Here is a 17447-nt window from a genome sequence, read left to right as displayed (position 1 = left end):
TGTGATGGGTGAACTATGAGTCTTTTTCCTTTCCTATAGTCCAACTGCATTGCTGCTTCTAAGTTTTAAAGATAAGTTTGAACCGTCCCAGTCTCTGAGCAGCAATACATTGTGCCCCCTCCTCCTCATCTCTGAAGACAGGCTTCAGATGCTCTTGTAATGAGTCTTTTTTCCCCTAGAAGGAAAATTTTTCTGAGGTCTCAGTTCTCAGGCCCTTTATTTCAACAATAAATTGAACATCATACTGGCAAAAATTGAGTTCTGTGTCTCAAGATATAGTGTGGATAAACTGTCAAACATTCAGTCAGTGTTCTTGGGCCAGTTCCAAAGTAAACAGGACTCACTAAGGTCTGGAAGTTTGTGCAGTAGGTCCACCAAGAAATGGGAATCACCAACCATCACCACGATCTTCCTTCCCTTCTCAGACTGCAGCATTGATGTGGGAGTTCCCTCTGTGTGCTATCATTGCCATTGATGAATAAAGAGACTGCCTTGGCCTGTTGATAGGGCAGAACTTAGATAGGCGGGGAGGACAGAAGTGAATGCTGGGAGAAGGAAGGGTGGAACCAGAGAGACACCAGGGATCTGCCGAGACAGACCCTAGGAAGTTTACCTGGTAAGCCACTGCCATGTGGCGATACACAGATTAATAGATGTGGGTTAAATTGAGATGTAAGTAATCCAATGAGAAATTAAAGCTAATGGGCCAAGCAGTGATTTAATTAATACAGTTTCTATGTGGTTATTTTGATTCTTGGTGGCCAGGAACAAAAGAGTGGCTCCTCCTACAGATGTTAGCGGCCTTCCTCCTACAGATGTTACACAGTCAGGAACCTCACTCCAACTCTCCTGTGGGGGCATCAGTGGTTACCATGTCATCAGGCCTGGATCCTTCTGCTGTGCACATCAGACTAGACATTCTGAAAGTCATTGTGCTTCACCCTCCTTCTGTGGAAAAAAAAAAACAGACATGTCCTTGACCCCATATTAAGACAAGGTTATGTCCTTTCCATAATCAGTACTAAGGTCTTTCCACCTTGCTTTCATCCGAAGATGACCTTGGTGTTATCATGCCAAAATCTGCCCATGGCAGAGTGCTCACAGGCATCCATATTCAAGAAATTTAGATTAAAAGGGGTAGACTTAAGACATTATGTGGTGACTGGGGGTATATTTCCCCCACTTTTATCTTTTGAAGTTGTGATTTCAAGGAGCCATAGGCACGCTCCAAAATTCATTGTCCTTGAGGATTATAAGAAGTGCCAGTTTCGTGTTCAATATTCCATTGGGAACAAAATTGCTGAAATGCTTTACTAATATATCTGAACCTGTTGTCTCTCTTTATAATTTTAGAGGTTCCCATATATGAAAAGCACTTTAAGCATACCTAGTGGCTTGTCCAGTTTGTGTAGAGGCCATTAAGAAACCTGACTATGTATGGATTATCACATACACATATCTTAATTTGCTAAATTCTGCAATATGAGTAACATTCGTTTGCCATAAATGATTAGGAAGGAAGACTCAAGGATTTACTACCAAATAAGGTACAGGTAAATATTACAGTTTTATATCACATTGCTTAACAATCTGGCAAGCAATTTCTCTTGCTAATCTAAATTGCTTCCTTAAACTATTACTATTCTGATTATATAAAGCATGTGATCATTGAGCAAGCTCAACTGGAGAAAAAGCCATCAACTTTGTAAACTTATCGACTAAAACATTACCTTCAGCCAATAGACCAGGAAAATTTGAGAGTGCTCTGATATGAACCACAAAGCATGGCAATTTCCCTGATGAATGGCATCTTGACTGTGTTGGAACAGCATTTTAACTTGCTGATTAATAGTCCCTGTGCATGGAACAGTTTCCAATATCTGAAGAGCTTTAAAAATGTACTGACAGTCAGTATATAAATTAAATGCCTTATTTGCAAAAAGCTGAAATACTCTAGCAACAGCTCACAGCTCAACTATCTGAGCTGAGGCCAGTTCTGTTTGCACTACATGTCCCTTACCATCAATATACTGCTCTTGCCGGGCGTTGGTGGCACACGCCTTTAATCCCAGCACTTGGGAGGCAGAGGCAGGCGGATCTCTATGAGTTCGAGGCCAGCCTGGTCTACAAGAGCTAGTGCCAGGACAGGCTCCAAAGCTACAGAGAAACCCTGTCTCGAAAAACAAAACAAAACAAAACAAAACAAAACATATACTGCTCTTCCATGGGAAGAACCACAGCATCCTTTAAGGGATCTTTCACTACAACTTCAGGGAATATAATGGAATATAGTTGTATGAATTGCAGTAATCAATCATCTGGGAAAAGGTTATTAATCTGACCTTCAAACTGAGCAAACACAATTGCCCAAGATTCATTATTTTGAAATAATCTGTTTCTTACAAATCAATCTGTTGCTTAATATAAGGAACAATTAATCACAGTAGGTTCCCCTGCCAAAATATTACCAGCTGACTCTCACACCTGGACTATCCCATTTCTAATAATGTGTATAGCACCCCTAGGTGCGCTTACTGGGAAGATTCTAGCCTTCGTCCATCCTGGGTCGGAGCTTCATCGATCGCGTCTGCCCGGGAAGAGGGGAGCATGGCCTCTGAGCTCACTTCCTCTTTCTCCCAGCATTCTGTTCTGTTTACTCCTCCCACCTATGTTTTAAACTATCAGGGCCAAGCAGTTTCTTTATTGCTTAACCAGTGAAATCAACAGATTGATATATGACACTCCCACATCACCTAATCCTACCCTGGGAGGCCTTTTGCAAGGTATGATAGAATCAATTCTTCCTTCATTCTCCTTGTCCTTGATTGGGTAACAACATTTGCTGAAACATTTGATTAGCAACAGCTGTGTTGGGGGCACATAAATATACTCCCATTTGGGTCATTCTGTCACAGCCCCACAAATTTACAGGTAAATAAAAACAAGGCATAGCTGAAAAGTTCCTTCATGACCCTCTCCACCTTTTCCATCCAGGAAAGAGCATTACTACTTTGTTCAGGATTTTGAGTTTGACCAACCCCTTATAATTGTGTAATAGTCTCCATTTTAGGCCACCTAGAAGGCCATTGGCTGGGAGTTATAACAGAAATATCCACACCAGTATCCAGAAGACCAGAAAAACTTTTTTTGTTTATAAACAAAGTAAATTCTGGTTGCTATGAACCTATGGCTTATAAACAACAGGTATCAGTTGAATCAAATCCAGTCTTTCCTCTCTTATCTCCCTTAACTTGGTTTCTAGTTTGTACCACTGGTAGTAAAATTAATTGCGCAAGCCTCTGTCCTGTCTTTACTCCATTAGGAACTCCATTAGGAAACTCCATTAGGAACTCCACAGAAACTCCATTAGGAAAGTGAGTCTTAACCTTGATTTCTCCTTCAAAATGAGCATCAATTACTCCAGGAGCAACAAGGATTCTTTACATGGTGGTGCTACTTCTCCCCAGTAATAATCCTACAGTGCCTTCTGGTAAAGACCCATAAACTCCAGTGTGGAGACCCTGAATCCCCGTTTCAGGAGATAAAACTGTGTAGATGCAAGAGCTGAGATCAAGCCCTGCACTGCCTGGGGTTGCTCTGCAAAAGTCCTGATTTCCTTGTGAGGGAACAGGCTGCTGGATCAGACCTGAGGTGCGCCCTTCCTCTCATTTCCTGCCAGGGTATTCCCTTGATCATCTCTCTTTGATCTGCACTTGTTGGTCCAATGTTTTCCTCTCCTGCATCTCCAGCACATTTTGTTCTTTGCTTGCCCCTGGGCTCACTCTCCTATTGGGTCACTGCCTGATTTGATACCCCATTAGGCCACATCCGGAGCCTCCAGGAGGCCCTGTAACCCTCCTTATTGTATCTCTGTATATCAGCAGTTATAGCCAGTCCTGTGTATATGAGAGGCCAGTATCTGAACAGAACTGAACAGAACCGGAGATGTTAACTTTCTTTCTAAAAGACCTTAAAGCAGCTTTACATATAGCATTAGCGTTCTCAAAGGCTAGCTGTTTAACTATCAAAAGTCCTGCTTCTGCATCTCCAATCAACCTGCTTGCTGTCTGCATCAGCCTGGAAACAAAGTCCTGAAACAAGTCATCAGGTCCCTGACTTGTAGGCAATTCCTCAATCTGCTCTTTAGAAGATGGAAATTTATTCCCGGCATTTTTGGCAGCTGTGATGATTTGGGCATAGGCTGCTATATCAAAGTTTAACTGCTGATCTGTCCCTGGGTGCGGTTCCTCACCTAGAAGCATTTCATAAAAGATAGGAACCTGTTGAGCCCTATTTCTCTCAGTTGTGGTCTGACATTGTTCTGCCAACACAGTATCCCACAACAGATAACCCCCTTCCTGGCCAAGCAAGCTTTGGCCAACTGCTTCCCATCCCCTGGGGACAGAGCTTCCAGAGACGTATTTTCCCAGAGCATCTGGGTAAAGGGAGCCATGGGACCGTATTGCGCACAGGCAAAACTAAAAAGTTGTTTCTTTGAAAGAGCATTGATAATGTTGGCTAGATCGAGAAAAAAAGAAACCAGAAATAGAAAAAGGGGTCATGACAACTGAGATCACAGAAGCAGGAAGGGTCACGGGAGACAACAACAGACATGGACACTCTAACAAGTTACATAATCTAGGAGGAATAAAGATGTTTCTGCAAACAACACACAGAGGCTGGGTCATGAAGAAACAGAAAATCTAAACAGACTGTTAACGAGGTAAGGACAGTGAATCAAAAATTCGCAGTTGGTAGCACACACCTGTAATCCCAACAGCTGGGACAGCCGGGTGGTGGTGGCGCACGCCTTTAATCCCAGCACTTGAGAGGCAGAGGCAGGAGGATCTCTGTGAGTTCGAGGCCAGCCTAATGTACAGAGCGAGTTCCAGGACAGAGGAAACCCTGTCTTGAAAAAAAAAAAAAGCCAACAGCTGGGGGGAGGGGGTAAGCTATAAAGTAGACTAGATGAAAAGCATCTTAGGATCTGGTGCTCACCTGTGCATTCTGACAAATACTGAAGAACTAACTTCAAACTGTGAACGCGGTATTAATTGTTAACTCAGAAGACCACGAGTCACCTAGGAGACCAGCCTCCTGGGACACGTGTGAGTGATGATTACATATTTAGGCTAGCCCCTGGAAACCCCCCTGAAGGAGTAGCTTGACTAGATGAATTAAGCTGGAAAAACTCCCTAAAGGAGGGTGGCACCTGCCCTAAAGGAGGGTGGCACCATCCCCTGGACTTTGGATCCTAGGCTGCAAAAAAAGGAGACAGTCAACTGGGCACAAACTTTGTCCTTCCCTGCTTCCTAACCACGGACGTGTGGGCCAGAGACCGCAGGCTCCTGACACCAGGCTTTCCAGCCACTGAACTACAGCCCCTGTGAGCTAAATTGTACAGGTTTTTCTGGGATGAGACATGTAACTGATGCAACTGCCTGTTCACAATCAGGTGAATGAAACAAGGCCCTATGTCACACTTTACACAAAAGTCAAGTCAGAATAAATTAAGCATTTATGCACAAATCCAGAAGTTGCCAGAAGAACACATGAAGAAGATCTGTAGCACAGGTCTGGACAACTAAGGGCAGGGTGGAATGTGTAGTGACTATAAGCACGAACCAAAAAAGTAAAATAAAAAGCAAAAAATAGAATAGAACACTAATAGCACAGGCACCAAGAACAATTAACAAGTGGGCGCACATGAAACTGCAAAGCTTCTGTATGGCAAAGGACACCGTCTTTCAGACAAAGCCGCAGAATGGGAAAGACCTTTACCAAATACACATAAAATAATAAATAACAAAATTGGCTAATGCTAATATCCAAAATACATAAAGAACTCAAAAACGACATCAAGAAAACAAATATCCCAAGTAAAAAAATGGGGTACAGAACTAACCAGAGAGTTCTCAGAATATGAAACAGAAATGGCTAAGAAACACTTAAATGTTTAATATCCTTAGTCATCAGGGAAAAGCAAATTAAAACCACTTTGAGATCTCATCTTACACCAAGCAGAATGGTCAAGATCAATAAAATAAATGACAGGCAAGGATGGCAAGGAGGTGAGGAAGCGAGAACTCTCCTCCACTGCTGGTGGGAGTGCAGTTTTGTACACTCACTGTGGATATCAGTGTGGCTGTTCCTCAGAAAGATGGGAATCAATCCATCTCAAGATCCAGCTAGACCTCTTGTGGTGGTTTCAATGAAAATGGCCCCCTTAGACTCATTATTGTTCAGCCTCGTTGCAGGAAGTGTCACTGGAGGGTGAACTTTGAGGTTTCAGAAGCTAAAGCCAGTCCTAGCGGTTCATTTTCTCTTTTTACTGCCTGCCGATCTGTATGCAGAACTGTGAGCTACCTCTCCAGCACATCTGCCTGCCTGCCACTGTGTTTCCCTGCCTTCACGATAATGCACTAAACCTCTGAAATATAAGACAGCCCCGATTAAATGCTTTCTTTATAAGAGTTGCTGTGGTACTGGTGCCTCTTCACAGCAATAGAAACCCTAAGTAAAACAGCACTCTTGGGCAACATACACAAAGGCTGCTTCATCCTACTACAGAAACTCTGCTCAAACATGGTCACTGCTGCTCTATTCATAATAGCCAGAAATTGGAAACAACCTAGATATCTATTAACAGATGAATGGGTCAAGAAAAGATGGTATATTTACACAATGGAGTATTACTTGGCTGTTTAAAAAAAAAAGAAATAATGTAATTCACAGGCAATGGATGGAACTAAAAAAAAAAAAATATTCTGAGTGAGGTAACTCATGTTGGGTCCGGGGTCGCACAACGATGGGGCACAGACCACCAAAGTCCATGAAGCCAGAAGAAAACTTTATTCCAGAAAAAAAAAAAATATCACTGCAGGGCACAAAAAGCTTATCAAGTTAGTGGAGACCGTAGCCAGAGCTCAGGCTTTGAAACTGTGGCAATGAAGCTGGGCTCTGGCCCCCTTTTTACAGCAAGAAGTAAATGGTAAACATGGACAAAGGAATTTTTACGATTTCAAGGTAAAGTTTAGAGACATTTTGCATTTTAAGATTTACAATTTTTATTAAAAAGGTTTCAGTTAAAATGGTGTTTACAGAGGCCTGCAGATTTTCTTCATAGCCAATAGTATTTGTAAAGAACTTCACAAGTTTTCTGGCACAACAGGTTTCCCATAGCAAGGAAGGATACAAAAAAAACAAAAAAATGTGAAGCCGAAAGTCACATAGGAATATTTGGCTAAAATTTATGGGATGGGGTCTTGCACAAACCTTTATTAAAAGTTAACTTTGGTCGACAGAAGTTGTCAGTTATAAGTGGCAGGGGTTTATGTTAAAAGTTAACCCCTGGCTGTTGACAGAGGTGCTAGCTGTAAGGGTTTTAAAAGCCTTGGTTAAAAGTTAACCCCTTGCTGCTGACAAAGATGACGATGGTCTGTTGCCATTTCTTTTCGGTTTATATTTTTATGTTCCTGTTCCTGGACCTGTCACTCAGACCCAGAAAGACAAACACAGTATATATTCCCTTATAAATGGATGCTAGTTGTTAGGTCATTGATAAGCAAACTACAATCTGTAGAAGCACAGAGGTTAGGTAGAGAGTAAGGAAGTATGAGCTCTCTGATCTCTCTAGGAAAGGGAACTAGAACAGATAGTTATGGTTGGATGGGGTGGGGAAGGCTGAAATGGAAGGATCAAATAGAAAGAGGGAGGGAAGGGGAGCCAAGGAGAGGTTACAGGAAGGAGCTATTAAAATGAAGGGCTATTTGAAGGGCTGTATGGAAATCTAACATAGTGCAAGCTTCCTGTAATATATACATGTATGAAGGTGGTCTAAATGAAATTGACAAATAATGGGGGAGACAGAGCTCCAACTAGACATCTCTCATCACCAAATGAAACTTCTAGTACCAGGAATGGTTTATATCCAATCAAATTGTTGGCCAAAGGGGTCCCATGAAAATCTCCAAGCAAACCAGACTATTTCCAAGGCTCTCCATAAATTGACAGTAAGGTCCTATTGCTGAAGAAAGCGCCTACACAACTCACTGAACATGGAGAAGCTGAGCTAGTGCCTACCTAGAGCCTGCACAGGTCTGTACCAGATGGGGTCCTACGTTAAGAGAAGTGAACGAATACCCTCACCCCTGTGGTCTAGTATTCAAGGTACTAGAAGGCACTTTGTGTTCTAACAAAGGAGAAAGATAAACACCAACCTAGCTACCAACCCTTAAATCTACAAGAGTGACCTGCCAGCAAAATATGCTGGTGCAAAGCTTGTGGGAGTAGCCAAACAAGATCCCATTTAAGTGAAGGCCTACAGCATGAAATGGAACACATACCTGACACTGCTTGAGTGACCAAGACTAGATAGGCCAGGGACCTAGGAGAAAACCAAGAATGGAGCAATAAAATGATTCCTAAAGACATTCTGCTGTCCTCAAAGATCCATATCTTGTTCAGCTTCTGTGCCTCGCTGGTTTTACATTAACTTGACACAAGCGAAAGCCATCTGAAAAGAGGGAACCTTAAGAAAATGCTTCCAGCCAAGCGGTGGTGGCACAAGCCTTTAATGCCAATACTCAGAAGGCAGAGGTGGGTGGATCTCTGTGAGTTCAAGGCCAGCCTGGTCTACGAAGAGTTCCAGAACAGCCAGGACTACAAGAAAAAAAAAAAAAACCTGTCTAGGGGGTTGAGGGGGAAAACGACACACCTTCCATAAGATCAGGCTGTACACAAACCTGTAGAGCATTTCTTAATGATTGTGATTGATGCAGGAGGGCCCCGCCCATTGCGAGTGGTGGCATACCTGAGCTGGTTCTACAGGAAAGCAGGCTGAGCAATGAACAAGTCATGGGGAGCAAGCCAATAAAGCGATGCTCCTCCATGGCCTCTGCATCACCTCCTGCATCCAGGTTTCTGCCCTGCTTGAGTTCCTGCCCTGACTTCCTCCAGTGACGAACAGCAATGTGGAAGCATAAGCTCAATAAACCCTTTCCTCCCCAACTTGCTTTTTGGTCATGGTGTTTCATCACAGCAACAGAAATCCTAACTTAGATTAGTGACTACCCTAATTGTCATCATAGAACCTACATGCAGTTAACTGATGGAGGCAGATGCAGTGACCCACGGCCAAGCACTGGGCTGAGCTCCTGGAGTTCAGCTGAAGAAAGGGAGGAGAAATAATATTAACAAGCGGGGTCAAGAAGATGATGGGAAAACCGCAGAGACAGCTGACCCCAGCTAGCGTGAGCTCACGGACAATGGACTGACAGCTGACCTACATGGGAGTGAACTAGACCCTCTGAACGTGGGTAACAGTTATGTGGATTGATCTGTTGGGGGAGTGGGGCCTGACAGTGGCACAAGGACCTATCCTAGGTGCATGAACTAGCCTTTTGGATCCCATTCCCTATGGTGGGATACTTTGCTCGGCCTTGATACGGGGGTGGGGGAGGGTGTTGGTCCTGTCTCAAGTTGGTATGCCAGACCTTGTTGACTCCCCAAGGAAGGCCTTACCCCCTCTGAGGAGTTGATGGGGAATTAGAAGGGGTGAATGAGGGGGAGGGGAAGGGAGGATCTGGGCCTGGTATGTAAAATGAAAAGTAAATTTTTTTAAGGAAGAAAAAAAAAAAGAAATCCTAATTAAGACAGACTTTATCAGAGAAGCTTCCTCCTGCAGCAGACAGCAACTAATACAGACATCGTGCAGAGAGTGAGAGACCTTGAAACACTCATCCCTGAAAAGCTCATCTCAAATGTGCCCCCTCAGGGCTCAGGGAAAGCTGCTGAGGAGGAGACAGAAGCGTGTGAGAAACAGAGGGGTGGAGGACAAGGAATGACCACTTCCTAGCCACACAATAGGGCTGGCACACTATGAAGTCATAGACACTGCAGAGGCCTAGAGTCCTAGAACTGAGAGAAGCAGACTCACGCCCCCATCCCTAACTCGGAAGCTATCTCCAGCTGATAACCACTTGCAAAAGAGAAATTAGTTTTCTCCAAGGGCGTCTCGTTAGGAAAACAAACTACTCTTAGCAGTAGGCTTAACCCAGCAGTAGGACAACCAACACAAAAATAACTCAAAGGCATCTCCGGAGGCTCTTTGTGTCACACTGCTAAGTCAGAGCACTATTCTGTTTTTGTCTGTGTTTTTGTTTTTTTACTTCTAACTTACAGATCCTTTGGATATATATTATGGCTTCTGGTTTGAGGGTTTTATGAGATTTCTGTGTGTGTGAATGTGTCTCTATGTCTACATGTGCTTCTTGTACTTTTTCTTTGGATCTTTTTCCTGTCTTATTGTTTTGTTATATTCCAATATGTATATTTTTATTTATTTATTTATCCTATTTTATTCGTTGGGTGCCTATTTGTTTTCTAAGGAGAGACAGAAAGGGTGTGGATTCATATGGGAGGCGAGTTGTAGAGGAACTAGGAGGAACAGGGGTAAGGGAACTATAATCAGAAGATACTGTATGAAAAAAAAATCTATTTCCAATAAAAGGGGGAAAAAGCAAATAGGATTACATCACACCAAAAAGCTCCTGAAGAGCAGAAGGAACAATAACAGAATGAGAGACCATATTTGTGAATCAAATATCTAATAAGCAGTTAACATATAAAATATATAAAAAAGTACAATTCAGTAGCAAAAAAAAAAACCCAAATTACTCATTTTCAAATGGGAAAAGAAACTGAAAAAAAATTAAAAGGAGACATAGAAATGGTTAATATTTGAAAAATGCTTGACACTACTGATCATCAGGAAAATGAAAAAACTATAATGAAGTACACTTTTATCTTTTAGAATATCTATTATCAAAATAAATAAATAAATAAAAACCAAACATATTTGTTCAACAGAGAGTAACATTCCTGTGTTCACTGCAGCAACATTTAACAACTAACATACAGAATCACCTGAATACCCCGTTGATTGATAAATAAATATAAATATATAGCGAGAGGATTATCGCTCAGTTCTTTTATATTATTTTATTCTTATGTGCATGGGCATTTTTTCAGCATGCATATCTGTACACCATAAACACATAGTACATATGGAGTCCAGGAAAGGGTACTGGATCTCAAAGAGGATTTTGGATACTTTAGGATTGAAGTTACAGATGACTGGGAACAATTAGGTGCTGGGAATTGAACATAGAACCTCTGGAAAAACAGCCTGTTGAACCATCCCACTAGTCCTGGTCAAAACTATCTAACCTGAAACCATCACCTGTGTGTAGCTACCACCAACAGCCAGGGGTCCAGGCCACACAGTCCCATTATGACAGGTTAGGGGACTCTGGGTCACAGGAAACTTCATCTTCCTGTAGAACAAACTGGGCGCCCTTCTTGGGGATACACTGGGGAGCTGTACAGTCCCTTAGTGTGAGACTATACATGCATATGAACACACTCACACATATACACACATGCACATGTATGACCACAGAGAGGGAGAATGGACAAGGTCCCAGATGGAAAGACACCTACCCAGAATCAAGCTTCAGAAGTCCCACCAGGAGACCTGGCTCTTGTGCCTTCTTTCCCAATAATATACAAACGAAGCCAAGAGTTCGTCTTTGCCACCCGACATTCCGTTCAAACTTCAGGCTGGTAATTTACTTATTGCACCACCTGGGCACGCGGCATTATCTAGTTCTTCACTCAGAGCAGGAAGACTCCACCCTACCTCCCCCAGCAAAGGGTGGAGGTATAGGGCAATCTCACTTGTAGAGACCCGTTTTCCTAGGGACCTGAAATAACATAACTACAGTAGTCCTCAAATACTGAGCCAGGGTGTGTACACCAACGGTGAGCAAGACACAGACAAGGCCACATTTAGAGCGAAGCCATTCACTTGACAGAGCAGTCTTTTCCCTTAAGAACCACCTGGAAGCCTGCTCAGCTCACGTGACTAACTCACCTCCCTGCATACAGGACAGTGGGGGCCACTAGGACGGGTCCGGGATTGTCCTGTGGGAACACCACCGGGAAACATGGCTTTAGGTCATAGCACCTCTAAGGGAGCCCTAGCCCTGAGACTGCAGCCTGAATCTTGCCAAGGCCGCCTAGTACCTGACGCTGCACACCCCACTGGCCCTGGGTCGCTGGCAGGAAAGGGCTGGACTTCAAACTGTCCTCTGACTCGGCCTGTAAATCCCAGCCCTTGGGGGCGGAGAAAGGGGTGGAGCCAACAGTCTAAAGATTGGGCTTGTAGCAGAGACGCGAGGCCGGGCCTACAGAGCTGCCCCAGGACAGAAGTGAGACAAGGTGAGTCCCAGAGGGCTGACAGACCCTAGCAAGGGTTCAGGAGGAGCTTAGGCGTCCTTCAAGGCTCTGAGCGCTGCCTTCTTCCCTTCAGTCTTATCTACAAGCACCTCCTATAGGCAGCCAGTTTACACTGGCAAGGGGAAACCGGCAATGGCAATAAAAATGCAATGAGTTATTTATCCTGCCTCTTAGACGGTTAGGGAAAGGAGGGGGTATTAGCAATGCAGGCAGGAGCTTGGGCTGCTAAAGGGGGTGCAGGGAGCCATACTGAGGCCTGAAACCGAGGTGAGACAGAGGAAGCCACAGTGACATCTGAGGAAAGGGTGTCCAGGCAGAGGCAGAGCCCTGGCGAAGGCTGGCCATGGCAGAAGGCTGGACAGTTGGGGAACAGCAAGAACATCTGACATAGAAAAAAATAAAAAAAGCTAGAAGCAAGAAGAGGCAGCTAGGAAGCCTCCCAGGAAGGCAGGCAGACAAAGAGTCCCTGTACATGCCAGACCCGTCAGTACCCCACAGCCCCGCTTCAGAAGCTTGCCTGAGCTGTGGGCTGACAAGGGTACCTCCTTCCTCAGTCCTGTCCTCGCTAAGAAATGACTAGGCCCTTACTGTATTCTCAGGATCAGGAGAAGAAGGAAAAGAAAGCAGATGAGAGCCAGCAGGGAAGGTGGACAGCCACACTCTGGGATCAGGGAGACACAATGTCACCTTCCTAGCCCTCACTGCTTTGGGCAAGAGTGTACCAGAGGGATGCACAGTTCTTACAGGAATGCTCAGTTGGGAGGGTTGCGTTATTGTACAGTCACAAGAGGCTGGAGCTCACACTAGGGCACTGGGAAGCTGAGCCTTGGCCAGAGGGAATAGCAGGGCAAAGGTCAGGAAAAGAGGGCGTTGGGATTAAGGTGGCAGAGCAGGCGGGCTAGTTAGCTGGTGGGAAGTGTGTGGTCGTGCAAGGGCTCCTTTCTACAAACTGGACACTGAGGACCCATTTACAAGCAAGAAAAGAAAACATGATAAGAGAGACTGAGGCCAGGCGAGACATGGAGGTGGCTGAGCAGTGGCCAAGGAGATGGCAAGGAACACAGTTAGGATGCCCAAAGAAAGTAAAGGGATGAGTCTAAATGTTGACTCGCTGTGGGAGAACGGGGATTTCTAAAAGGCCAAGGGTTTGGTGTGAAGGAGGCAGGGGTCACCTTAGCTGTGGGGGTTACAGGGCCTCCAGGGGAACACTTCACAGGAAGAGAGCAGGCTCTATCCCTCTCTTTCTTCCTTCCACAAGCTTTCCTTCTTCCTCCTCTTCCCCTCCACCCCTTTCGTCTACAGTAATGGGAACTGGATCCGGGGCCTTGTGTAGGCTAGGCAAACACTCTCCCACTATTCCGCTACGACTTTGAGGCATGGTCTCACTAAGTTACCCAGACCATCCTAGAAACACGTTCTGAACTCCAGGTGGGTCTTCTGATCTCTGCCTCCCAAGTAGATGGAATTACAGGCCTATGCCAGCAGACCCCATTCCACAGTGCTCATTGGGTATCACAGAAGTAAAGATAAGAGGTGAGCGGGACCACAGAGTCCCTGCAGTGAGCCTCCCAGTACGGTAAAGTATGAACAGGGTATATGTTTCATGTCCGACCCCAGCCAGCTCTCAGCCACCTCTGGTGGTAGCCCCTCGCTCAACCTTCCTAGGACTGTTCTCTTCTGCTTGGTTCCCACTGACTTTTCATGAAGACTGTCCCAGGCATTGCAGTGACACAAGCCGCAGAGAACAGAATAGGAGCTCTGTGGTCAAATCATCCTGGCCTTGGCTACTGCAGACAGAGCAACGTGAACTGCATTCACTCGTGAGCAACGTGTGCACCACAGTCAGCAGCCATGAGGACAGAGTGCGAGCGTGGTGACCTTCTGGTAATCAAGTCAGCTTCTGGCTGACCCGAGCCCTGGGCAATGCCTTTTGTACGCAGGTTCTTGGCCCCTCCTAGTGCTCAGAACAGAGACTCGAGGCAGACGCCAGGCAGATCCAGGATGGGGAGCCGGGTGCACCGAGTGTCACTGGGGGACAACTGGAGCAGGCAAGTGCACCCTGACATAGACAGCGAAAGGCGCACACCATCCTTCAGCGTGGATCGGCTCACCAACATCCTTGACGGAGGCGTCCAAAACACTATGCTGAGGAGGAAAGTTGGTAAGCTGAGGCGGGAGGCCAAGGGCTGGCTTTGGACCCACATGTTTTTTTTTTTTTTTCTAGAACAGCCCGTTAACTAATTGTGTACTCCTTTAACTAACGGTCCTTTAACTAATGCTGTTGCTGTTGTTTTGAGACAGGGCCACGTGTAGCCCAGGCTGGCCTCAAACCGCTATGTAGCCAAGGATGATCTAGAACTTCCAATCTTCCTGCCTCCACCTCCCAAATGCTGGGATTGAGGGTGTAGGCCGGTTTCTGTAGTATTGGGGAACTGGTGGTGTGGATCAAACCCAGGGCTCTACGCATTCTGGGTAGCCATTCTACCAAATGAGCTCCATCTATAAGCTTAGTCTCTCTTTCAAGTAGCAAACTGGTCCTTGACACCAGACACCAGAAGATTCACATCCTGGTTCTGGTTCCACCAGAGCATAGTGGGAAAAGCACATTTCTTTCCTCAGAGGGTCTCACCTGTTTCAGCTGTTAAATGACAGTGACATGTGACTTCCTTCCCAAATCCATGAGGCCAGTGGGTGGGAAAATCGGAAGGTGTCAGGAACCTTATCCAAGCCACCGAAATCCTCTGTTCTCTGTTGCAGAGAGCATCCTCCAAAGTGACCCAGTGTTCAGCTTGCAGGACCATTACTTCCTGAGCCAAGATCAGCTCTATGAGGCTGCAGTTCAAAAGACATTCCACCTTGAGATGCTAGCCCGGCATCTGGGCTGGTCAGAAGACAGTCCTGAACGCAGTTATGCTAACAGGTGCTCATCCAGGGTAGACCCATCCACCAGAGAGGCTTGCCTGCAACCTCCAAGCCCAAAAGACATTTCCCTCAGCAAAGGAGGACTTACTGGAACCCTAGGGTGCCAGATGCCCCTTCCCTCCTACACCCCAGCCAGTTTGAAGGTTTATGCACCCATCTTCCAACAGGCTACTCATCTATAGCATCTCTTTCCCCCACAGAGCACTTTCTGGATATACCAACTTAAACTTGCATGGTATTGCCATGAACGCTCTCACAAGTCTGGGTTCAGATGAGCAGATTGCTAAATGGGGCCAACTCGGCAAAAACTTCCAAATCATCGCAACATATGCCCAGACAGAGCTGGGACACGGTGAGCCAGAGCTGCATTGCATTGCAGTGTTCAGACTGTGCAACTCCAGGGGGGCCCATTCATAGCTCATAGACATACATGTTAATTTGGAAACACCCCAGCAGATGGCAGTCACGGGTCTCGAGGAAGGAGTTCCTTTTCCTAATGTGGATACATACATTGCATGAGCTACCAAAGGAGCAAGACATTCCTTTTGGAAGCATCAGTATGCATTCCTATGTCCTCACACAGTCCACAGATAAAAGGGAGATAGGGCTGCAGTCCAGAGCTCACCTTGTCCCTAGGAGCTACTCCCCAGTGAGTACCCCACTTTGGCCCAAGAGTCTAACTCTCCCCCTTGATCCCAAGGGTCATATCTGAAGGGCCTGGAGACTGAAGCCACCTATGATGCTGCCACCCAGGAGTTTGTGATACACAGCCCTACAATGACTGCCACCAAGTGGTGGCCTGGGGACTGTGAGTATCCTCTTTCCTACTTTCCTGTCTCTCTGCCATGAAGACAAAGCTGGGGCTGAATAGCACTAACATTGGTGCCCAACAGACACCAGGTTGATTTTCCTGTTCTAGGCTGGTCACCTTGAAACCCACTGAAATAGGTAGGATGTGAAGAGTTTACTTAGTAGGTGACCGGAAGGTCCCAAGGGAACTTTGAGTAGATAAGGAAATGCACTCAACCTGTGGGTGATGAGGGCCAAGAACATCTCACATATGCACTGCCCCACACAACACGTGTGATGCGCAGAGCACACACACACTATCCCACAGAGAGCTATGCAAGCCAACAACATACACACACACTATCCCACAGAGAGCTATGCAAGCCCACAACATACACACACACACACTGCCCCCTACAGTCACAGATAAACACAGCACACACTGCCCCACAACACAAACTTTGCCCTGACCATCATGTACACCATTGCTCATACATAGACACCCTGTAGATGCAAACATACACATACTGCCCCTCCACATACATGCATGTACACAAGACACACTGTCCTCATGCAGACACACCTGTGCATATACATGCCACACACACACAATGTGTGTGCACATAACACAGACAGCCATTGGTGGGTACACAGCATAAAAACACATCTGTACACATACACAACACACAGACACTGCCTTTATTAGAAACATGTACACAAAAATATGCACACTGCCCCATCACAGACACTCATCCATGCATAGAACACATATATTGCTCTCCCAAGACAACATGTGTGCATATACACAATATACTGATAGTCATATACACACCACCTAGTCTTGTCCCAAGAGCTCCCCACACATCCTATGTTCTAGCCTCCCAATTTAACAATAAGCTTGTCACCTACAAAAGCACATGTCCTGGTACTAGTTAGTGGCTAAACATCCTCCCTGCCCCTGCCACTCCATACTCGGGCAAGCTCCAATCACGTGGATATCAGGTAGCAGCCACACAAATGTCTGTGAACTCAAAGACAGGGTTCTGCCGAAGACCCCTTTGAGAAATAATTTCTAAGGACTTCGCTGTAGCCCTTGGAGACCCAGTGAGAGAATGTCTGGTATGGGCATTGAATAAACAAATTATTTGAATTCAACTAAAGCAGGACAGGGAGCAGAATGGGGAAAACAAGGCAAGAAAGAGGAGGGGGCCAGGGAAACAAAGATGACTGGGTGATCAATATCAAATTTGCAGGCAAAAGAAATCCATCTTTAAGATCAGGCTGATGCGGTTTGAATTCCAGCTCTCCTCCGGGCCAGTGACAGTTTCCCTATCTGGAAAATAAGACCTGTCCTGCAAGAACTAAGAGACCTCAGCCAAGAGCTGGGCCCTAGCCGGGTTTTGACAGGGGATGGTTGTACTCAGTATGGGGCCGAC

General features: G+C 45.5%; 1 protein-coding gene and 1 long non-coding RNA gene across 4 annotated transcripts in view; one reads left to right on the top strand and one right to left on the bottom strand.

Moving 5' to 3' along the window:
- Nucleotides 1–200: 200 nt before the first annotated feature.
- LOC126513019 (uncharacterized) lies at nucleotides 201–12120 on the bottom strand. Of its 2 annotated transcripts, XR_007595231.1 has the most exons (3): nucleotides 11936–12120; nucleotides 11503–11765; nucleotides 201–948 (listed from the first exon to the last, which is right to left on the bottom strand). It is a non-coding gene; the product is annotated as an uncharacterized lncRNA (long non-coding RNA). The 2 variants fall into 2 exon arrangements; XR_007595230.1 differs by having other exon boundaries at nucleotides 11503–12114.
- Nucleotides 12121–12188: 68 nt separating this feature from the next.
- Nucleotides 12189–17447, top strand: part of Acox2 (acyl-CoA oxidase 2) — a 30497-nt gene continuing 25238 nt past the window's right edge. Inside the window, exons 1-5 of one of the 2 annotated variants that reach the window (XM_050161108.1) lie at nucleotides 12189–12282; nucleotides 14241–14461; nucleotides 15058–15220; nucleotides 15423–15574; nucleotides 15923–16030. In XM_050161108.1, the coding sequence (XP_050017065.1) occupies nucleotides 14302–14461; nucleotides 15058–15220; nucleotides 15423–15574; nucleotides 15923–16030 (583 nt within the window). In that variant the 5' untranslated portion in view covers nucleotides 12189–12282; nucleotides 14241–14301. The remainder of the gene's footprint in view (nucleotides 12283–14240; nucleotides 14462–15057; nucleotides 15221–15422; nucleotides 15575–15922; nucleotides 16031–17447) is intronic. The other variant, XM_050161109.1, reaches the window with a different exon arrangement.

The sequence above is a fragment of the Alexandromys fortis genome, unplaced genomic scaffold (genome assembly GCF_014885135.2).
Source record: "Alexandromys fortis isolate MF-2015 unplaced genomic scaffold, M_Fortis_MF-2015_v1.1 scaffold_123, whole genome shotgun sequence".
NCBI lineage: Eukaryota > Metazoa > Chordata > Mammalia > Rodentia > Cricetidae > Alexandromys > Alexandromys fortis.
This window is presented reverse-complemented; position numbering and strand designations above follow the sequence as displayed.